This window comes from Xiphias gladius, chromosome 18 (genome assembly GCF_016859285.1).
Source record: "Xiphias gladius isolate SHS-SW01 ecotype Sanya breed wild chromosome 18, ASM1685928v1, whole genome shotgun sequence".
Classification (NCBI taxonomy): domain Eukaryota; kingdom Metazoa; phylum Chordata; class Actinopteri; order Istiophoriformes; family Xiphiidae; genus Xiphias; species Xiphias gladius.
In genome coordinates, this window is record NC_053417.1 from 21,285,697 (window position 1) to 21,302,891 (window position 17,195).

Consider the following 17,195-nt stretch of genomic DNA (forward strand, 5'->3'; position numbering starts at 1 on the left):
TTGCCCTGTCTGGACTGCTGATGTTTGGTCGGAAAGAAAGGGATAAGGGCTTGTCGAGAACAATTTTCTGTAAACATTGTCATCATCGCATCGATCTTGGTTTCTCCAGCTTCAGCTTCTGTAATTGGGAGAATCAGCCCTGACTTAGCTCTTCCACTACACTCAACAATGGCAACCAACAGTTGATCATGTTTGTACCAAAGCCAGCTCACGCAGCCTTGTGCTATTGGTCCCTCCTGTGCAATGATATTTGGCCTCGGGCATGGTGGGTGCACCAGAGGACATTAATGTAAGGGAGATCACCAACTATCACGTGAACTGTGACCAATGAAGAGTGATTCATATAAGCAAAGAGTTTATAGAATGGACATGAGTTTATAAAAATGTGCATTGTATGTATTCTATTTCTATTGGCTGTCCATAGACTTGTGTTGATTGTTAACTTTTGGGATGTTTTTGGGGGAACAGGAGAGGGGAGGAAGGTTGTCCCCATACTACTGAAACAGTGTTTTGCTCAGGCCTGATGAATCCTTCCGTATTTGTTTTTGTTTTATTTGTATTTTCCCTGAGTTGGAGGAGCTGAGAGGGGAGTGTTTTGCAAAGCTGAAGGACAAGAAGAGTTGAGGACTATGACAAAGAGAAAAATAACATTTCCCCTTGAAGAAAAAAATTAAAAAAAAAATCAATGGCTGTTTTGTGTGGTCATATATTTACTCATCATGTTAAATTTAAAACGTAATGTAAATGTAAATTACGCAATAACTTCATATTTGCGGTTGATGCCATTGTGATGTTATTTTACAGTAGTAGAAAGTGTTTACGCATACTTAACAGTCACAGCTAGAGACTTATTTTTTTTTAAGATTCTGTGATTGCTGACTACATGATCATATTATAACTAACTGTATTCAGTGACCATGCTCTGGATGTATTAAGGATATATTACCCACACAGGCCACAAGTACACAAAGTTTTACCTTTTTCATGAAAGCAAACCTTAGTAGCACCATTATAACGTGTTAGACAACTACAAGGCTGCAAACAAAGATATTCTCAAAAGGTAGATGACAGTAATTGTAAGAAACATGAAAAAAAGAGATGCGTTGCTATTCATCACTCACCATTTTTACCCTAAAATGAACAGACCTGTGAAGATTATGTCATGGAATAATGCGAGGGTGGACCATTAGTTGAAGCAGTGTACCACCAAAACAAGGACACTGTCACTAATGGACACTAATCTAAACTAAGTCCATATTATATAGCAGTGCAGAGCTGCGGTCCAACCTGTCCCACTGATGAACACGTGCCACTTTGTACCATCTACAGGCAAGTTAAGGTAAGTCATAGCCTATGGAAATTATACACCTGTTGCCACCTGTGGATAATTTTTGCACCTTCAGTTCCGAGTTGCATTCAGTGCTTGCACCCTGGTATCCCTGCTTGCAAGTCTAGTAAGTATTTCAACAGCAGATTTTTTTTTTTTAAACAGACAGGAATAACAGCCCGTGCTGAAAGAAGTATTCAGATCCTTTACTTACAGTAAGTAAAAGTACCAATATCAAAAAAATCTGTTACAAGTAAAGGTTTTGCATTTCAAATATTACTTAAGTAAAAGTAGGGAAAATGGGGAAAATGTAACTAAATCATTAAAAGTAAAAGTTCTCAAAGCTTAAAAATGGCCCCTGTGACTGATATACTATTATATATTATATCATTATTACTCGTGCATTAATGTAAAAGCAGAATTTTACTGGTTGAGGTGGAGCTACTTTTTAACTTTTTTGTATAGGACTGATAGAACTGATGATTATTTTCTTTATGGATTAATCAGCAGATTGGCAATTATTTTCTTGATTAGTCAATTGATTGGTTTATAAAAATTCTCCAAACAGTGAGTAATGCTGTCACGACTACTCAGAGCCCAAAGTGACATCTTCACAATGCTTTTTTTTTTCAAGCATTGTCCAAATTTCAGAATCATTAAAAATGATTAAAAGCAAAATCCTCAAATTTTAGAAGCTGGAACCATGAAATGTTTGTCATCTTTGCATGAAAAATGACTTGATCTGTTATAAAAACAGTGGCCCGTTCATTTTCTGTCATTGATTAATCGACTAATTATTTCAGCTGTACTTGTATCTACTGTTGGATAGTGAGGCAGTACACTGCCGCAACTCACATGTACAGGTGGCCATGCATGTAATGAGTACGCTGAGATACTAGGCTGAGACACGTTCATGTTCATCCTCTGACAGTCCACTACAGAACTGACCATGAGTTCCAGCAGGATGATCCCCTGATCAAACTCATGTCCTTCACGTGTTGCTGAACAGCCTTGCATTTCTTAATTTCTGCTGCTTGGAAATTGAGGTACCATCTGCAAACATTGCTATGCTTCCTGAGTTTAGACCCTCGGGGCCCCTGCAGATCATCAGGTAAAAAACTTTGCATTGTCCATTAGCTAATCTCAAATCTGGCAGCAACGAAAAACTCCATTATTGTCTAAAATTAATTTTCATTTCCTCTAGAGGGCAGTACAGTCTCACTCTTTCTACGGACCCCTCCAGCAGCGCTTTTAAACCTGTAGGTCTGGAACCCTTTTAGAGGTGGTAAAATAAATTCTTATGTCTTATGTCAGATTGACCTGTAATAAACACTGTACAGGTGGTCATTTGCTTTGAATTCTTTTGACAACTCAAATTTCTGCTTGGTTAACAGTTTATTTGTTTAACCTTTTATTATTCTCCCAATAAGCAACCCGTACATTTTTGAACCCATCAGGACTCATTTGAAATATTCATACCTCTAGACTTCCAAAAGGGTAAAGAAGCACAGTTCCAGAGAGGTACTTATACACAGCTCAATGAATTAATTGTGAAATGGGAAAATTAATGCATTATTAATCATGAATGAAAGAATCAACAAAATGAGGCATGAAAAATCTCCAAAAGTAGATGTGTTACCAGTTTCCTTTCAGAAACTCTCATCAAAACTGATGCTCTTTTTTTTTATGTATGTGTGTGAGTGAATGTGAAGAAGAAGAAAAACAGAGAAGGCTTTCAAAACAGGCTGAACTCCCGGTCTGTCACTGACATTTCTTTGACAAACCTGTGAAAGCAACAAGTGGATTACACTCAGATCTAAATCATATGTAAAAACAATATTCCAATATTAGATTTGGAAATGTTACTTACTTGGTCATCTCACTGTTCTTTCGGGGAAACCGTTTGACTTGCGTCCATGGTTCAGGACTCCTGGACATCATCCATCCATACTGCTGGCTGTCCGTCACAGGCATTACGTACAGCTGGTTGGGAGCTGGGGAGGAGAGGAGACCTGTCACTAGGAATACAACTGCGATTTGTCCGTCAGAGCCTTAAATAATGTCTAATGTCTTTCTGTCTACTTACATCTGGGTGTTTGAACTCGTCTGACCATCTCTTTGTATCGCTCGTGGCTCCCATGGTGTATGTCAGTGCTGTAGGGAAGAGGCTGGGGGTAAACGTTGCATTTGTCTGCACATCTGAGGGGTCCCTGTTGTTCTTGAAGCGATGGGGGCAGTTCTGCTTTGATGTTAATCCCACCATCTTTAAAGAAATATGTTACAACAGTATACATCAGTCATTATTTGGATTACATTAATAAATCTGGGGCTGTTACAAAAGACACAAGCCATCTCAAGTAAGAGTTAACCTTGAGAACTTGTATTTTACCAAGCAAGCCCTAAATTTTACAGCAGGATGATATCATAAAAGTTATAAGGATACAGCTAGAGTCTTTCACTACCTTTTGTCTTTTTAAAGTTTTATTAACTGTTAACTTCATCAACCCTAGTTCAAGCTTCTTAAGTGTGATGATGTTCTGCTATTATTTGTCTCATATGATTGTACACTGAATATCTTTGGGTTTTGGAGTTTTGGTCAAACAACAGAAACTTGATAACATTTAACTTTGGCTCTGGAAAATTGTTATGTGCATTTTTCACTGTTTTATGCCATTTTTAGACCAAACAATTAATCAATTTATTGAGAAAATGATTGGCAGATTAATCAATAATGAAAATAAATATTTGTTGCAGCCCTAAAAAAAAAGTTGATCTCAATGACACTACATGATTAAATACAGTTAAATTTTATAGGTAAAATTTTAGTGTGATTTAAGTCTTCCACAGGTTCTAAAGCATGAATGGATAGCTGAACGGGACAACTGGGCGCAGGCACAGGGGCCCAAGGATCCAGGGGGCCCTCTGTTTCAAATGACTTAACATTTCTTCTTGGAAAGTCAATCAAACGACCACAAAGAGACACAAAACAACCACAAAGATGCAAAAAAATCTCAAAGAGACTCACAACGACTACAAGGAGCCACAAAACCAGGACAAAAACATGCAAAATGACCACAAAGAGACGCAAAATGGCCATGAGTTGCAAAACAATCATAAAACAGATGCCAAACAACCTCAAAGAAATGCAAAACCACCAAAAAGAGACACAACCTGACATCAAAGAGGTTCAAAACAACCACAAAGACACATATCAACCTAAAAGTGATGCAAAATGACCTCAAAGGGGTGACAAATGGACACAAAAGGACACAAACCTTTTGAGTCTGTGTGGTGTAAAAACCACGAGAAAGAGAAAGAGAAAGCGAAAGAGAGGAAAAACAACCATAAGGAGATGAAAAAAGAATACAAACCATGCAACCGCAAATCTGTGGCGCTTGTTATTATTTAGAGGGGTGGGGGCCTTTTACATGTCCGTGCTCAGGGACCCGTTCTCTCATAATCCCCCCACGCTGTAAAGGTTCTCCAGGGCAACAAACAGCGACTCGCTAGCTCATACTAGCAAACGCTACCCTGCCCTGCGCTACCCTACCACTTGTTAACGTTAGCGCTAGCTTTGCTACTGGCTATTTTTGAGAAGCCCGAAGACTTTCAAAGAATTAAATAAGTATAATTGTTAGCCATGGGCGAGCTAAAGGCTCCGCTGTGGCCGCAGCTGCAGTTCCTCTTACCCTGAGAATGAGACGGTCCCGGAGGATTCACTATCATCTTATCGCCTATTGGGTTTTGATAACCCAGGTGTGTTAAACCGAAGAAGGCCATAGTGTGGCACGGTTACGAGTCTACCCGATAAACGAGCCTGTTTGAACCCGAGACGCGCAGAGGGACAGACGGTGTAAATAAATCACAACTTCTGGTTTATGCGTAACCATGGCAACAAGTCCTGCCTATCCGCGGGACTTTGGAGTGACGATGTCTTTTGCGCTCTGCAATAATAATAATAAAAAAAAAACAAAAAACATTAAATGTTAAAATTATTTGCCTATTTATTTATTTTATTTATTTCTACTTTAGTTGGTTCAGAAATGATGCTTCCTCCATAGGCTATAATTTGTTGAAAGAGAGATACAACACAAAATGATTCGTAATATATATACCACAAACTCTTACGTCTGAACATTTGTATTATTTTTTTTTTTTAAAGAGGAAGAAAACAGAATGAAACATATATTTGAATGAATGCCCATTTAGAACCGTATTGTGGAGAAAATTGGAGGAGTGTTTTGTCAATCAAACAAAACTTACAATTATTTGGGATTCGCCCATCTATTGAACTATTAATTATTGCACTTCGGAATTACATTGAATCTGTTAAACCCATTAATAACAACAAATGACTTTTTTCTTAATTTTACTATCAATATTGTTATTTATTTATTTATATATCTATCTATCCATTTTCTGTTTTACTTTTTTATACTGTACCATAGATTCTCGTAAGGACATTCTGCCTTAATATACCTTAATGTATGACTTTTGTATATTTTATACTTTTTGTACTTCACTAATGATTGTTATTTTTTACATGTAATTCACTCCGCTACAACAATTCGACACCATTTTATTTTCTCATCATATGGGCTATACTTTCACATAATATGTCAAATAGAGCTTTCATACAGCTTTTTCTGCTCAACATCAAATGTGACAGAACAAACCTGAACTGTTTAAATATAATTTTAGATTCAATAATTAGATTTATAATATAATTGGTACCACTTTCTGCAAAGTCACCCTAGGGGTTTAAAAGCCTTAATTAATGGCTTTATTTATAAATCATTTACTAAGACTTTAAAGATCAGATACAAGCCGTTAATAAGCCATCAAGTCTGTAGTTGTAAATGTTAGAAAGTCATTAGTAAATGCTCACGGGTTTCTCAATATCTGATAAGCCATCAGTAAAAGTTAGTCAGTCATCTGCAATTACAAAAAACAGCTTTTGGTCCAGATGCCCTGCAGCCATTTTCCAAAGTGGCTGAACGGCCCATTTGAGAAGTCTTCCTGATGAAATGAAGTGGTTGCTACAAAGACAAGAGAAGTGACTCTCAAGAGAGAAGAAATCATTTATTAATATTAATAAATCCATTAATTATTGAATAAAAGATTGACTCATCAGAAAGTTATATCAAAATCAGTGTATTCAGTGATTATTCACTTTTGTGATGTGCCATCACTGACTTCACTCATGATTTGTCAAGGTTACAAATACCACCACTGTTTTAGCTGCCTCTAAGAAACCTTACCGTTAATTGAATAATTCATGTGATGTGTAGCGTGATGTGGCGCGGCAGGTGTGGATTGAGCTCACAGGCATTTCTTTGAATCATTAGACCGGTTTGAGCACTTTTCATGCAGGTCTGCAAGTTTGCTATACTTGACTTTGTTGATTGGACACAGAGCAGCTAGGCTATGCAGGTTTGTGTGAATACCTGAGCAAATCTTGCTTCATGACCAAAAGAAAACCTGCCCTGTGGCCTAAGTACAGTAAGTACCGATTCAACAGATTTATAAAAATCATTTTAAAAGTTTGTCCTTTAATGTCTAGCCTGAAACTAATACATATACAGTAGGCCTGTTAAGGCAATGAGTATTTTGTTCTTGTTTATTATTGTGTTTATTAGGCATTTCTCTCCAAATATTGTTGTGAATACTAAACTTTATTCAATGTACAATTTCAAAACTTTCAAAATTTGAAAACTAAAACAATGTAATACACGAATATTACCACTATCATACAGATTTTATGTTAAATGTAATTACTTTTTTATTTTCAGGTACTGCCTGCTTATCTATATAATGTTCTATTAAGCTTGTACGGAAGTGCCTTTAATCATGTAGGACAAAAATACACAAACATTGTAGGATTTGTTTATAATTCATATACAGAAGTTATGAACTGTTCATTTTACAACATATATAATTGTTTAGATTTTTAATATACTGTACACTAGATATATGGTACACATAAATAGAGGGATAAATAAATCGAGGGATATGTTATATGTTATATGTTATAGCTTGTAAATTCATTCTTAATTTGACAAGCTACTGTTATGGAGACCATATGTATGTATGTGTGTTGAGAAATTCTCTGCAAACATTCAATCTTTACTAAAACTTTTTACTATCAAAAAGTGGCATAGCAGATGTTTCCAGGTGTTTTAACTGAAGAAATGTATACATAATAGAGAAATGGAAATTGAAAATGTGTCATTTGTCATGGCTATTAGACATGTGGGCCAGTAAAAAAAAAAAAAAAAGAAAAAAAATAGCACTTGGCATCTAAAGTGCTGCTACGATATCAGTCTTTGAAAGAATTAAGATGAATTGCTTTAATAAAGATTTTTTTATGCTTTCTATAATGATGTATCTTATGTCATCTCTTTTCAGCTTTGTTTTACATCAGTCTTTCCCTGTGGATACCATGCATATTTTTTGCCATCGACTCACCCCTCCGATAAAAGTTGCAGTTTTCTGCTTTTTGTTCTTACTTTTCATTATATACTACAGTTTTGACTACACAGCGGTTCCACTACCATCACTCCTTGTGGCAGGTGTGCTGAACCTCAGAAGACCAGCTCACCCACCTGCTGTCACATTGCCAGGTTCCTCCGGTCCCAGTTGTCCACCTGGCTTTTACACCAAAGAGGAGCTCAAGCCTCACCTCCAGAGGCCTCCCCAAGATCCCAGAGCTCCAGGGGCAAACGGCAAAGCATTTTTTTCACACAAACTGACTCCTGAGGAACATTATGAGAAAATACTTGGGTATAGTAAAAACAAGTTCAACCAGTTTGCCAGTGATCGCATCTCTCTGCACCGTGACCTAGGTGAAGATACCCGGCATCCAGAGTGAGTTTACCGATTGTTCCTTATCTCTGTAGAGGGTCAGTAACTTCTGACACTGACATGCAATATGAGGAAAAGTGCATCTTGTTAAGAATCTGACACCTGTTTGGCTCTGACAGTTGCTTGAAACAAAAGTTTTGGTGTTGTCCTGGCCTCCCTACCACCAGTGTGATCATTGTGTTTCATAATGAGGCCTGGTCAACTCTGCTCAGGACGGTTTACAGTGTCTTACACACTGCTCCCGCTGCACTGCTTACAGAGATCTTACTGGTGGATGATGCCAGCACAGATGGTGAGTGTCATCACAATGCTGCCAGTCAAACTTGATATAAATGTATAGACTGATATATATATTTTATACAGAACACTGGCAAGGATGAAGCAAATTTTTAGCTATTTTATTTGCTGTTTCATGTGTCTTAATCTTAGTTTGTACCGCTACTAATAATAATAGATGTTGTACAATGTAATGGAGTAAAAAGTAGAATATTTCTCCACTCAGTAGTCAAGTACTCAAGTAAAGTACCTCAAATTTGTACTTAAGTACGGTATTTGAGTAAATGTAATTAGGTACATTCTACCACTGCTTTGAATTTGTGGACAACATTATTACCGGTGCTAACAATATAGATAATATTTTCACTAACTGAAACTTCAAGCTACCAGTGTTTTGGGTTGGACCGCCAGCTGCATTAACGTGAATGTCCGTGAGTCAGTGAGTCAGTGAGCGAGTGAAGGATAAAGTCAAACCACTGGTCAGTCGGCCAAGTGTTGGAGTTTCCCCATTGGTCATTGGTCTTTCAAAATGAATAGGCGAAAACCGTTTCTATTGCATCATCGGGGGGCGTTTACAGGCAGTTTTGCTAACTTTGTGCCTTTGTCACTAGATTTACCAACTCTTCACACCCCTGTAGTGGCTTTTCTTCACAAAAGCACCTAGCAATGTTTTGGACAAACCGTAGCTATTTTCCATTGTAGATAGTCACCAGTATTATCCCGCGGGTGCGAGGTTGGGCTTTCCCTCCCCAGACACACCTCTCTATGTGTCTCATTCAGTTGACCACACAGCAGCTGACATAGACTTGAATGAGCTTCTGACTTTCTCTCTGAGTGATCATTTTATAATGAATATGGCCTAAATCACAGCACAGCCAGTGTCTTTAATTTATGTGTATGGTGATTCTGTCAGACAATGACATTGCGGTTATGAAATCAGGATTTTAGCAGAGCAGAGCAGCAGCTTGGAAATGTCTTGGAAGTGACTGCTGGTTAACATTAAGTCTTAATGGGCTGCATTTCAGTCACTATTTCATACTTGGTCCATTTTCTGACAACAGAAACCCAAAAACATGTAAATGAGAAGAGCTTTATTGGGAATTCAGCCATATTAAAATACTGTATATTTGAGCAAAAACAGTAGGAGAGAAGCAAACAGATAAAAGGCGCTCCAGCCATAGACTAGGTTTTAAAATATTTCCCTCTGGAATGTAGCGGAGTACAATACACCACTCAAGTAAAGTACCTAAGGTTAGTACCTCAAATTTGTACTTAAGAATGGTATTTGAGTAAATATAATTACCTGCATTCTACCACTGCTGTAAATTTGTGGAAAAACTTATTTCCAGTGCTAACAATATAAATAATATTTTCACTCACTAAAACTTTAAACTATCAGTATTTTGTATTAACAATGTATCACATGACTACTTGTATGTGAAAGAGGTCACTCATAGTGTAATGTATACTGTAAAGTAACTTTAACAAATGTGAATGATCGTCTCTGCATTTCCATGAATATCTTCGATAATAGTCATTGCTCTAAAGCTGGTTTGCTGCTAGACACTTAGTACCTGATGCAATAACATTACTGCAGTAAATGATTAGAGTTCACCACAGTTTGGATTTCTCTTTCTCCAAATTCACTTGTTGAGTCCTCCGTCTTTAGATCATCTGAAGACTCGCTTGGATGAATATGTGAAGCGGCTGAAGATAGTGCGTGTGTTACGACAAAGAGAGAGGAAAGGCTTGGTCGCAGTCAGACTGTTGGGGGCGCAGGCTGCACGAGGAGAGGTCCTCACCTTCCTGGATTCACACTGTATGTATCCCATAATATTTGCATGCAGGATTCAGTTGGTAATCTGCAAGAAGAAACAGAACAGCCATGCAAATGTTCCTCAAATATAAATTGTACAGCAAGTTTATCGTATACAATAAACTGAAACAAGCAAGCAATGTTTACCCAGGTCTCTGGCACAATGTTTTTTAATGATTATAACTGCACTGCTGAAAATTATTATCTGCTTTTTCTAAAGGAAGGGCATTTAGTAGAAGTAAACAGTGGAAAGAGAAAACTTGAAAACTACTGGGAGCCCTAGAGTCTCCACATCCGATTCAATAACTTTCTAGCTACACCCCTGACTGTGATGACTATTTTCACTGGCTGACTAATAAATGCTGCACCTACAGTATCTCTCATATTCCTGCATAGGTGAATGCTTCCCTGGATGGCTGGAGCCTCTTTTAGCTCGCTTAGCAGAGCAACCGACTGCTGTGGTGAGCCCAGATATTGTCAATATAGATAAAGATAATCTAAAGTTCAGTAAGCCACGCCCTGCAATGAATTATCACAATCGAGGGAGTTTTGACTGGGTGCTCACCTTTGGATGGGAGCCCATCCCCAGTGAAGAGAAGAAACGCAGGAAAAATGAGACATATCCCATCAGGTAAATACAAGTATTCAAACACACATACTGTGGGTAGCTGGAAATCAATCTTCTTTTTGGATCCTCTAAATCTGCTACTTTTATGATACGATGTTTAATGTGAGTCCGTCACATAGTGATTGACAGTCTTGCCATCTGGCTGATGGCCAACATGGTATTTGGATGATACCATTTATGACCAGGAATATTAGGACTGTGTACATGAATGAATTGTGCAAAGTGAGTCAGAGTCATGACCCATGAGTTATGGCCATTCAGATGCATTATGGTGCTGCACCATTTTTGATCAAATTTTGCAGGGATGCTTAAGGACATCCAAATATGTTATGTGCCCAGTTTAGTGGAGAGTGGAGAAAATGAGAAGGAGAGGTGAAAAAACTGCAAAAATGGCAAAACATCTGTGTGGACAGATAATAGCATGGACCATACTCATAGATTTTTCTCGAAACAAGGTCTTGGTTATACGCCTCACAATTCAGATGTTATGAGCCAAAACATAAAGTGGTGTTTCCAAATGGTGGCTCTATTCACACCAAAATATAACCAGTTCCTTCAATGCCCATGGCCTGTTTTACCAAATTTCCCTGAGATCTGATGACAAGTTTTTGAGATATCCTTCTAGCTAACAGGTATTTAATTAATTTAAATAAAATTTTTACATTTTTGGAAATATGTTTATTTGCTTTCTTCCCAAGAGTTAAGTGAAGTCTGAAGTCTAAAAATGGCAACTAAACAAATAAAATATAATTTGTCACTGAGCTTTAAAGGTGCTGGTAGGCAGAATTTGTTACCTTTGGAAAGAGCCGGGCTAGCTGTTTCCCCATTCTATATGCTAAGCTAAAAGCTAACCGACCGCTGGCTCTAGCTACATGTATACCATAGAGATGCGAGTGGTGTCAGCGTTCTTGTCTAACTCTTGGCAGGAAAGCAAATAAGATTTCCCAAACTGTTCATTTGAAGTGAATCATTTCTGGCTATCGATAGTAACTGATTTGTCTGGTTTTGTAGAACGCCTACCATTGCTGGTGGTCTGTTCTCTGTTTCTAAATCATACTTTGAGCATATCGGGACCTATGATGACCAGATGGAGTTCTGGGGAGGTGAGAATTTGGAGATGTCCTTCAGGGTAAGAGGTTTTCATTGTTTTTCAATATAGATATATGCTTTACAAACTGTTTATAGCTTCCTACCTTGTGCTGTGTTTTCTCTCCACTGTAGGTCTGGCAATGTGGAGGTCAGCTGGAGATTATTCCTTGTTCTGTTGTAGGGCACATTTTCCGCAAAAAGAGCCCCCACACCTTCCCCGCCAGCTCCTTTGTAATCATCCGCAACCTGGTCCGCCTGGCTGAGGTCTGGATGGATGACTACAAATGGGTCTACTATCGTACAACCAGGAGGGCTGCTTCCATTTTTAAAGCGGTTAGCATAAATGCACTGCATCTTTACAAACAGGGAAGTTGGTCATTGAAATTGATATTGAAATGCATGCTAACCCCACCAAGTTGGATTTCTTTTGTCATTTTGCCCATCAGAATTCATTCGGAGATGTTACTGAACGTCGTAAACTCAGGGAGAGATTAAAGTGCAGGAACTTCTCTTGGTACCTGGAGAACATTTACCCAGAGGCCTATGTCCCTGACATCAGGCCTCGCGAGCAAGGAAAGGTGAGCTACTTTGTCAACATTATCTCTCATTTGTCAAATTATAAAGTATAAGTATAAAGTAAAAAAAATATACAATTTGAATATAGACAGACACACATAAAATTCACACACACAATTTACATTAGGTTCACATTGAGAAAAGCGATTACATGTGGAATTGCAGATACTTAAATATTATAGTCCTTTAAAATCCTCAAGTGAAATGAGAGATTTTAGTTCAAAAGTTAGTTTGCAGCTCATTCCATTTGTAGCGAGCATAGTTCCTGAAACCAGTTCTCCCGAGCTCAGTTTGAACATGAGGTACAGCCGATGTAAAAATATCCCGTGACATGATATTGTAAGTACTGTGTTTATGTGAGACCGGGGAGCAGAGGTAATGGAGCAGTTTTGGCAGTGCAGCCTTATAGAAAAATACAAGACAAAGCAATTTCCTTCTGTCAGTTAATGAAGACTGTCTCACCTTTTCATATAAGAGGCAATGGTGAGGAATTTATCATCTGTGTTTATGGCGCAGTGCACTGTGATACACAGAGACAAAAAGCTTTAAGGTGGAGTTAGAGGCTTCCATATACACAATATCACCATAATCAAGAGCAGACATGACATGATAGTAGATTGCACAATCGCCTTCCGACTAGAAAAAGAGAAGCATGATTTGTTTCTAAACAAACAGCCAATTCTGACCCTCATTTTGTAGCTAATTTACTTGTCAAATTGTATGTGCTTTAGGAAATAAATATATATGTTGTCTGAATATGCGAAGAGTGAAATGTGATCATTGTATTTTACTTCAGCCTAATGTTAGTTTTCTATTATATGATTTGAGTGTGAGTGAATCACACTCAAATTGATTTGTGTTTTCTACAGAGCGTATTCTCTAATTTTCTCCAAGCTTTAAAACAAAAATTACACATACATTGTAGATGGAGATCCACACTGTGGTAAAAAAAAAGGCATCTGGAACACTGTGTTGGCTGTCCAGTTACTGTGTTATTATTATTATTATTATTATTGTTATTACTAATAATAATACGTTTATTTTTCTGCAGTTGAAAAACATTGGTTGGAAGTGCTTTCTGGATGTGAAGACAAAGCAATTGGAGCCTGATATGTTGAAATGTTACAGTGAAGGAGAAGGACAGGTACACTTTCTTCTGTTAGGTCAGTGGTTCCCAACCTGGGGGTAAGGAAAATCTGACGGGTCACTGGATGAATAAAGGGATAAGAAATTGTGTCCTGTCACACCAAATTCTGATTATATTTCTGATTTTTTTTTTTCTTTACTTTTTGCTCTTTTCTTGTAAAAATAATGGATTCTGTGCGCTCTTTAGGACTAAAAATCCTCCAGAGTAATTTTTCCTAAAAGGGAAAAACAAGCCACAAGGGTTGGGAACCTGTTTTAGATCAACATATCAAGCTCGTACAGTTTAATATGAATTGATGGAAATAAGATTAAGGATTTTTATTACACAATTTAAATACAGTGCTTGTCTGTGTGACCTCTAGTATTTTGAGTACACCTCCAAGCAGGAGGTACGTCTCAGCGTTGACAATAAGTGGTGTTTACATGCAAACCCTGGAAAAGCTCTGGTGTCTCTTGAACTGTGTCGATTGGAGGGAAAAGCAACCATGGTAGCGCCTGAACAAGTGTGGATCCTCACACAGGTACAGCATGTCTTTCTGCAGCAACTCAAACTCTGCAGCAACTCATGTTACAACACCGTTTCTGGTTGCACAGAGAAATTGTGAAATTTCTATTTCCCCATTCTAGTCCCTCTACCTCTAAGTTTGTTTTACAGTCTCTAAATCAAATTGAAACACCTTAATCATGCCAGAGGATCTCATACAGAATTACATTGTTGTTATTTTCAGACAAACCATCTGAAGAATCCCTTATCAGACAACTGTTTGACAGCGTCAGAGGGATACGTGATCATGACTAAATGCAAACCCACCATACTCAATCAAAGCTGGATCTTCATCTGACTCTATTTGTGTGTGTGTCTCTGTGTGTGTGTCTATGTGTGTGTGTGTGTGTGTGTGTGTGTGTGTGTGTGTGTGTGTGTGTGTGTGTGTGTGTGAACTTGTGCATTTAGCTTTTCCTCAAGGATAGATTTAGATTAGTAGTGTATCAATATACAGTTCTCATATGACCTTGTCTATGTTAATATTGTTTGCTGTAATTGTTCCTTCCGTCCATACTGGCTGCGAAGTAATTCTGCCCAGTGCTTTCTTCCCCAGTGTAAAAGATGGGGAAGAAAGCCACAGTCTTCGTACTGTACAAAAATGCATTTAAAGTTCAGCCGAAGCGAATACGAGGCTTCAGCATGCTGACTCCAAAAATACATAAATAAATAAATACAATAACATGATATCTTACAAAGTTACCATCTTGTTAGTACAAAGTTCCCTCTGTCTGTTGCTATCCCTCCACCGCAACTCAGAAAGGAAACACTGTCTGTTTAAACACAAAGAGGGAAAGCTTTGACTGTACGGAATATAACCTCTAGATGTGACAAAAACTGAGACTGCTGAAGCCTCATATTAGCTTTGGCTAAACTTTAAAAGGCATTTTGCACAGAGCGAGGACTGTGGATAATGACCCCCATCTCTTGCATCAGAGTTGCACAAGGAAGGCATCCCTTTACAGCCTGTATCAACAGGAGCAATAATTTTGGTGACCAGTATCTCTTGCTTTCATTGTACATATGAGAATGTGACTATTCCATTAAAGGGATAAGTTTCAGGATATTTTATAATTTTTTACGGTCAACAAATCCCATGAAAAGACCTAAAGCAACAATAAATCGATTCCACTACTAAAACCTAATATAGTGTGTGTAGCTAAAGCCTGATATAGCTTATTCATCTATGCCATAGAGCTCCATTGTTGTCCAAAAACTATGAAAAATGCTTTAGTGAGCCACTGTGTTACACTGGGTGACACGTTCCTTCATCACTATGAACATGGGAGATGATGTTGATTTTGAGTTAATAATACATACAATGTGTCCTGCTTTTGGAAATACTCTACTACAGTGCCCAGCTGTTTTAGGAAATTACTGAGCCCTCTTTGGACTTTTCAAATTACAGACGTTTAACAATTTTTAACAATTTTAAACATATATATATATATATATATATGTATATTAGTTATTACACTACACTGTAAAACTTTACTTAATTACATTGTTAATCAATTAGTGTTGTTTAAACCTAACATCGGTGAACAGTACTGAAGATCATTTTGATAGTTAACTTGTCTTATACCCTCCTGAATAATCTCCCTACTGCACTGTGATTATTACGATATGCTTTTCTTCCTATTCCGTGTAATGTGCTCTCACATACAATTTATACATTATTGATTGACCACAGTGAACAGCTGAAGTGTGTGATCTCTGCATGTAAAATTTCCATTTAATTATCTCCCTATAGTAAGGAATTTTAAAATCAGCTCATCCTTCCCCCGTCTCTTCAGTCAAAGAAATGGTAGCTCATTGGAGGAAGGTTACAACTTGGTACGAATATCCAGTCGATAAAATGAACTGTACCCTACACTGGGGAGTGATCTCCTGCCACATTTTGGACTTTTACAGGTTTGGTACCTGTTAGTTCTGTCTTTGTTTGAGTTTCCATTTTGCTTTTTGTCCTTCAAGATTTTCTTGTAGACACTCTCCAAACTTCATCTATAGTCATTTTACCTCTTCTAGACTGGCATTTCTGTAACTTTTTTTATTCTTTATTAAGATGTGTGCGCATTTTGATTTTTTCATTCGAAACCATTTTGATTTTTTCATCCGAAACCAGCCTTAATCTGCAACTCAGTACTAAACTACGTGAACCTAAGTTTTATAGCCTATTTTTGTACTGTAGTAAGTCTTGCCTGATAGTATTTTGAAAGTTTTGAAAGTATTTTGAAAGTATTTTCATAGCCATGAAATTTCCATAGTCATGAAATTACTAAATAATCATGAAATTACTTTCATGACTGTGTAATGAGTCTAGTTAAGGAAAGAAGCTATCAAAGTTTATCTGACACCAACTTCAACGGACCAAGGAACCAGCATAGAAACTGCATCCTCAAGAACTTCTGCCTGGCTGGCAATCAAACATTCCCCTAGTGTTATCTCTGACAATCCTAATTCACACACTCTATTACACTAATGCCAAACTAAGTGATCAGTTCATTTTATCATTCAAAGATCAGTTTTATTAATCAGTTTGATTCTGACCTCATTACTCTGTGCTCATTGCTAATACTCTATTTTTTCAGTTGCTTATAGACATTTGGTTACAATAAATTTCCTCATTTATCGTCTGGCAAGTCTTGTCTGGCGTCTTCTTTTAAGGCAGAAACATGAGATCCCTGAACTGAGAGCTTAACTACTTCTGATTATGAGACCGATTCATTGGTTTTTCGTATTTTTTTCCTTATATAAAATCTAAGGTGGTGCCCTACAACCAGTGCAAAATTAAATTTAAATCTAACGTGTAGCCTCTGTTCTGCGACAACTTGTTAGCTCAACGTGTTAAGGAGTTACAGCAATTTCTGGGAAATCAGTGTTCCCCCATTAATTAATGCAGCAAGTTGCTCCAAAATCAAATCTGATCATC

At 37.6% G+C, this 17,195-nt stretch overlaps 2 protein-coding genes across 2 annotated transcripts; one reads left to right on the forward strand and one right to left on the reverse strand.

The window, feature by feature from the left end:
* Positions 1-3,013: 3,013 nt before the first annotated feature.
* Positions 3,014-5,180, reverse strand: LOC120803485 (testis-expressed protein 49-like). The gene is made up of 4 exons (XM_040151977.1): positions 5,017-5,180; positions 3,414-3,590; positions 3,198-3,321; positions 3,014-3,111 (listed from the first exon to the last, which is right to left on the reverse strand). Exons 1-4 carry the CDS (start codon positions 5,105-5,107, stop codon positions 3,063-3,065), a joined length of 441 nt encoding a protein of 146 aa, XP_040007911.1. The 5' UTR covers positions 5,108-5,180; the 3' UTR covers positions 3,014-3,062.
* A 2,397-nt stretch (positions 5,181-7,577) lies between these two features.
* On the forward strand, positions 7,578-14,564 carry LOC120803318 (polypeptide N-acetylgalactosaminyltransferase 6-like). The gene is made up of 11 exons (XM_040151669.1): positions 7,578-7,587; positions 7,900-8,194; positions 8,311-8,483; positions 10,137-10,286; positions 10,680-10,914; positions 11,923-12,040; positions 12,133-12,333; positions 12,447-12,590; positions 13,628-13,720; positions 14,085-14,243; positions 14,451-14,564. The coding sequence occupies exons 1-11, from the start codon at positions 7,578-7,580 to the stop codon at positions 14,562-14,564; spliced, it is 1,692 nt and encodes a 563-aa protein (XP_040007603.1).
* The last annotated feature ends 2,631 nt before the right edge of the window (positions 14,565-17,195 follow it).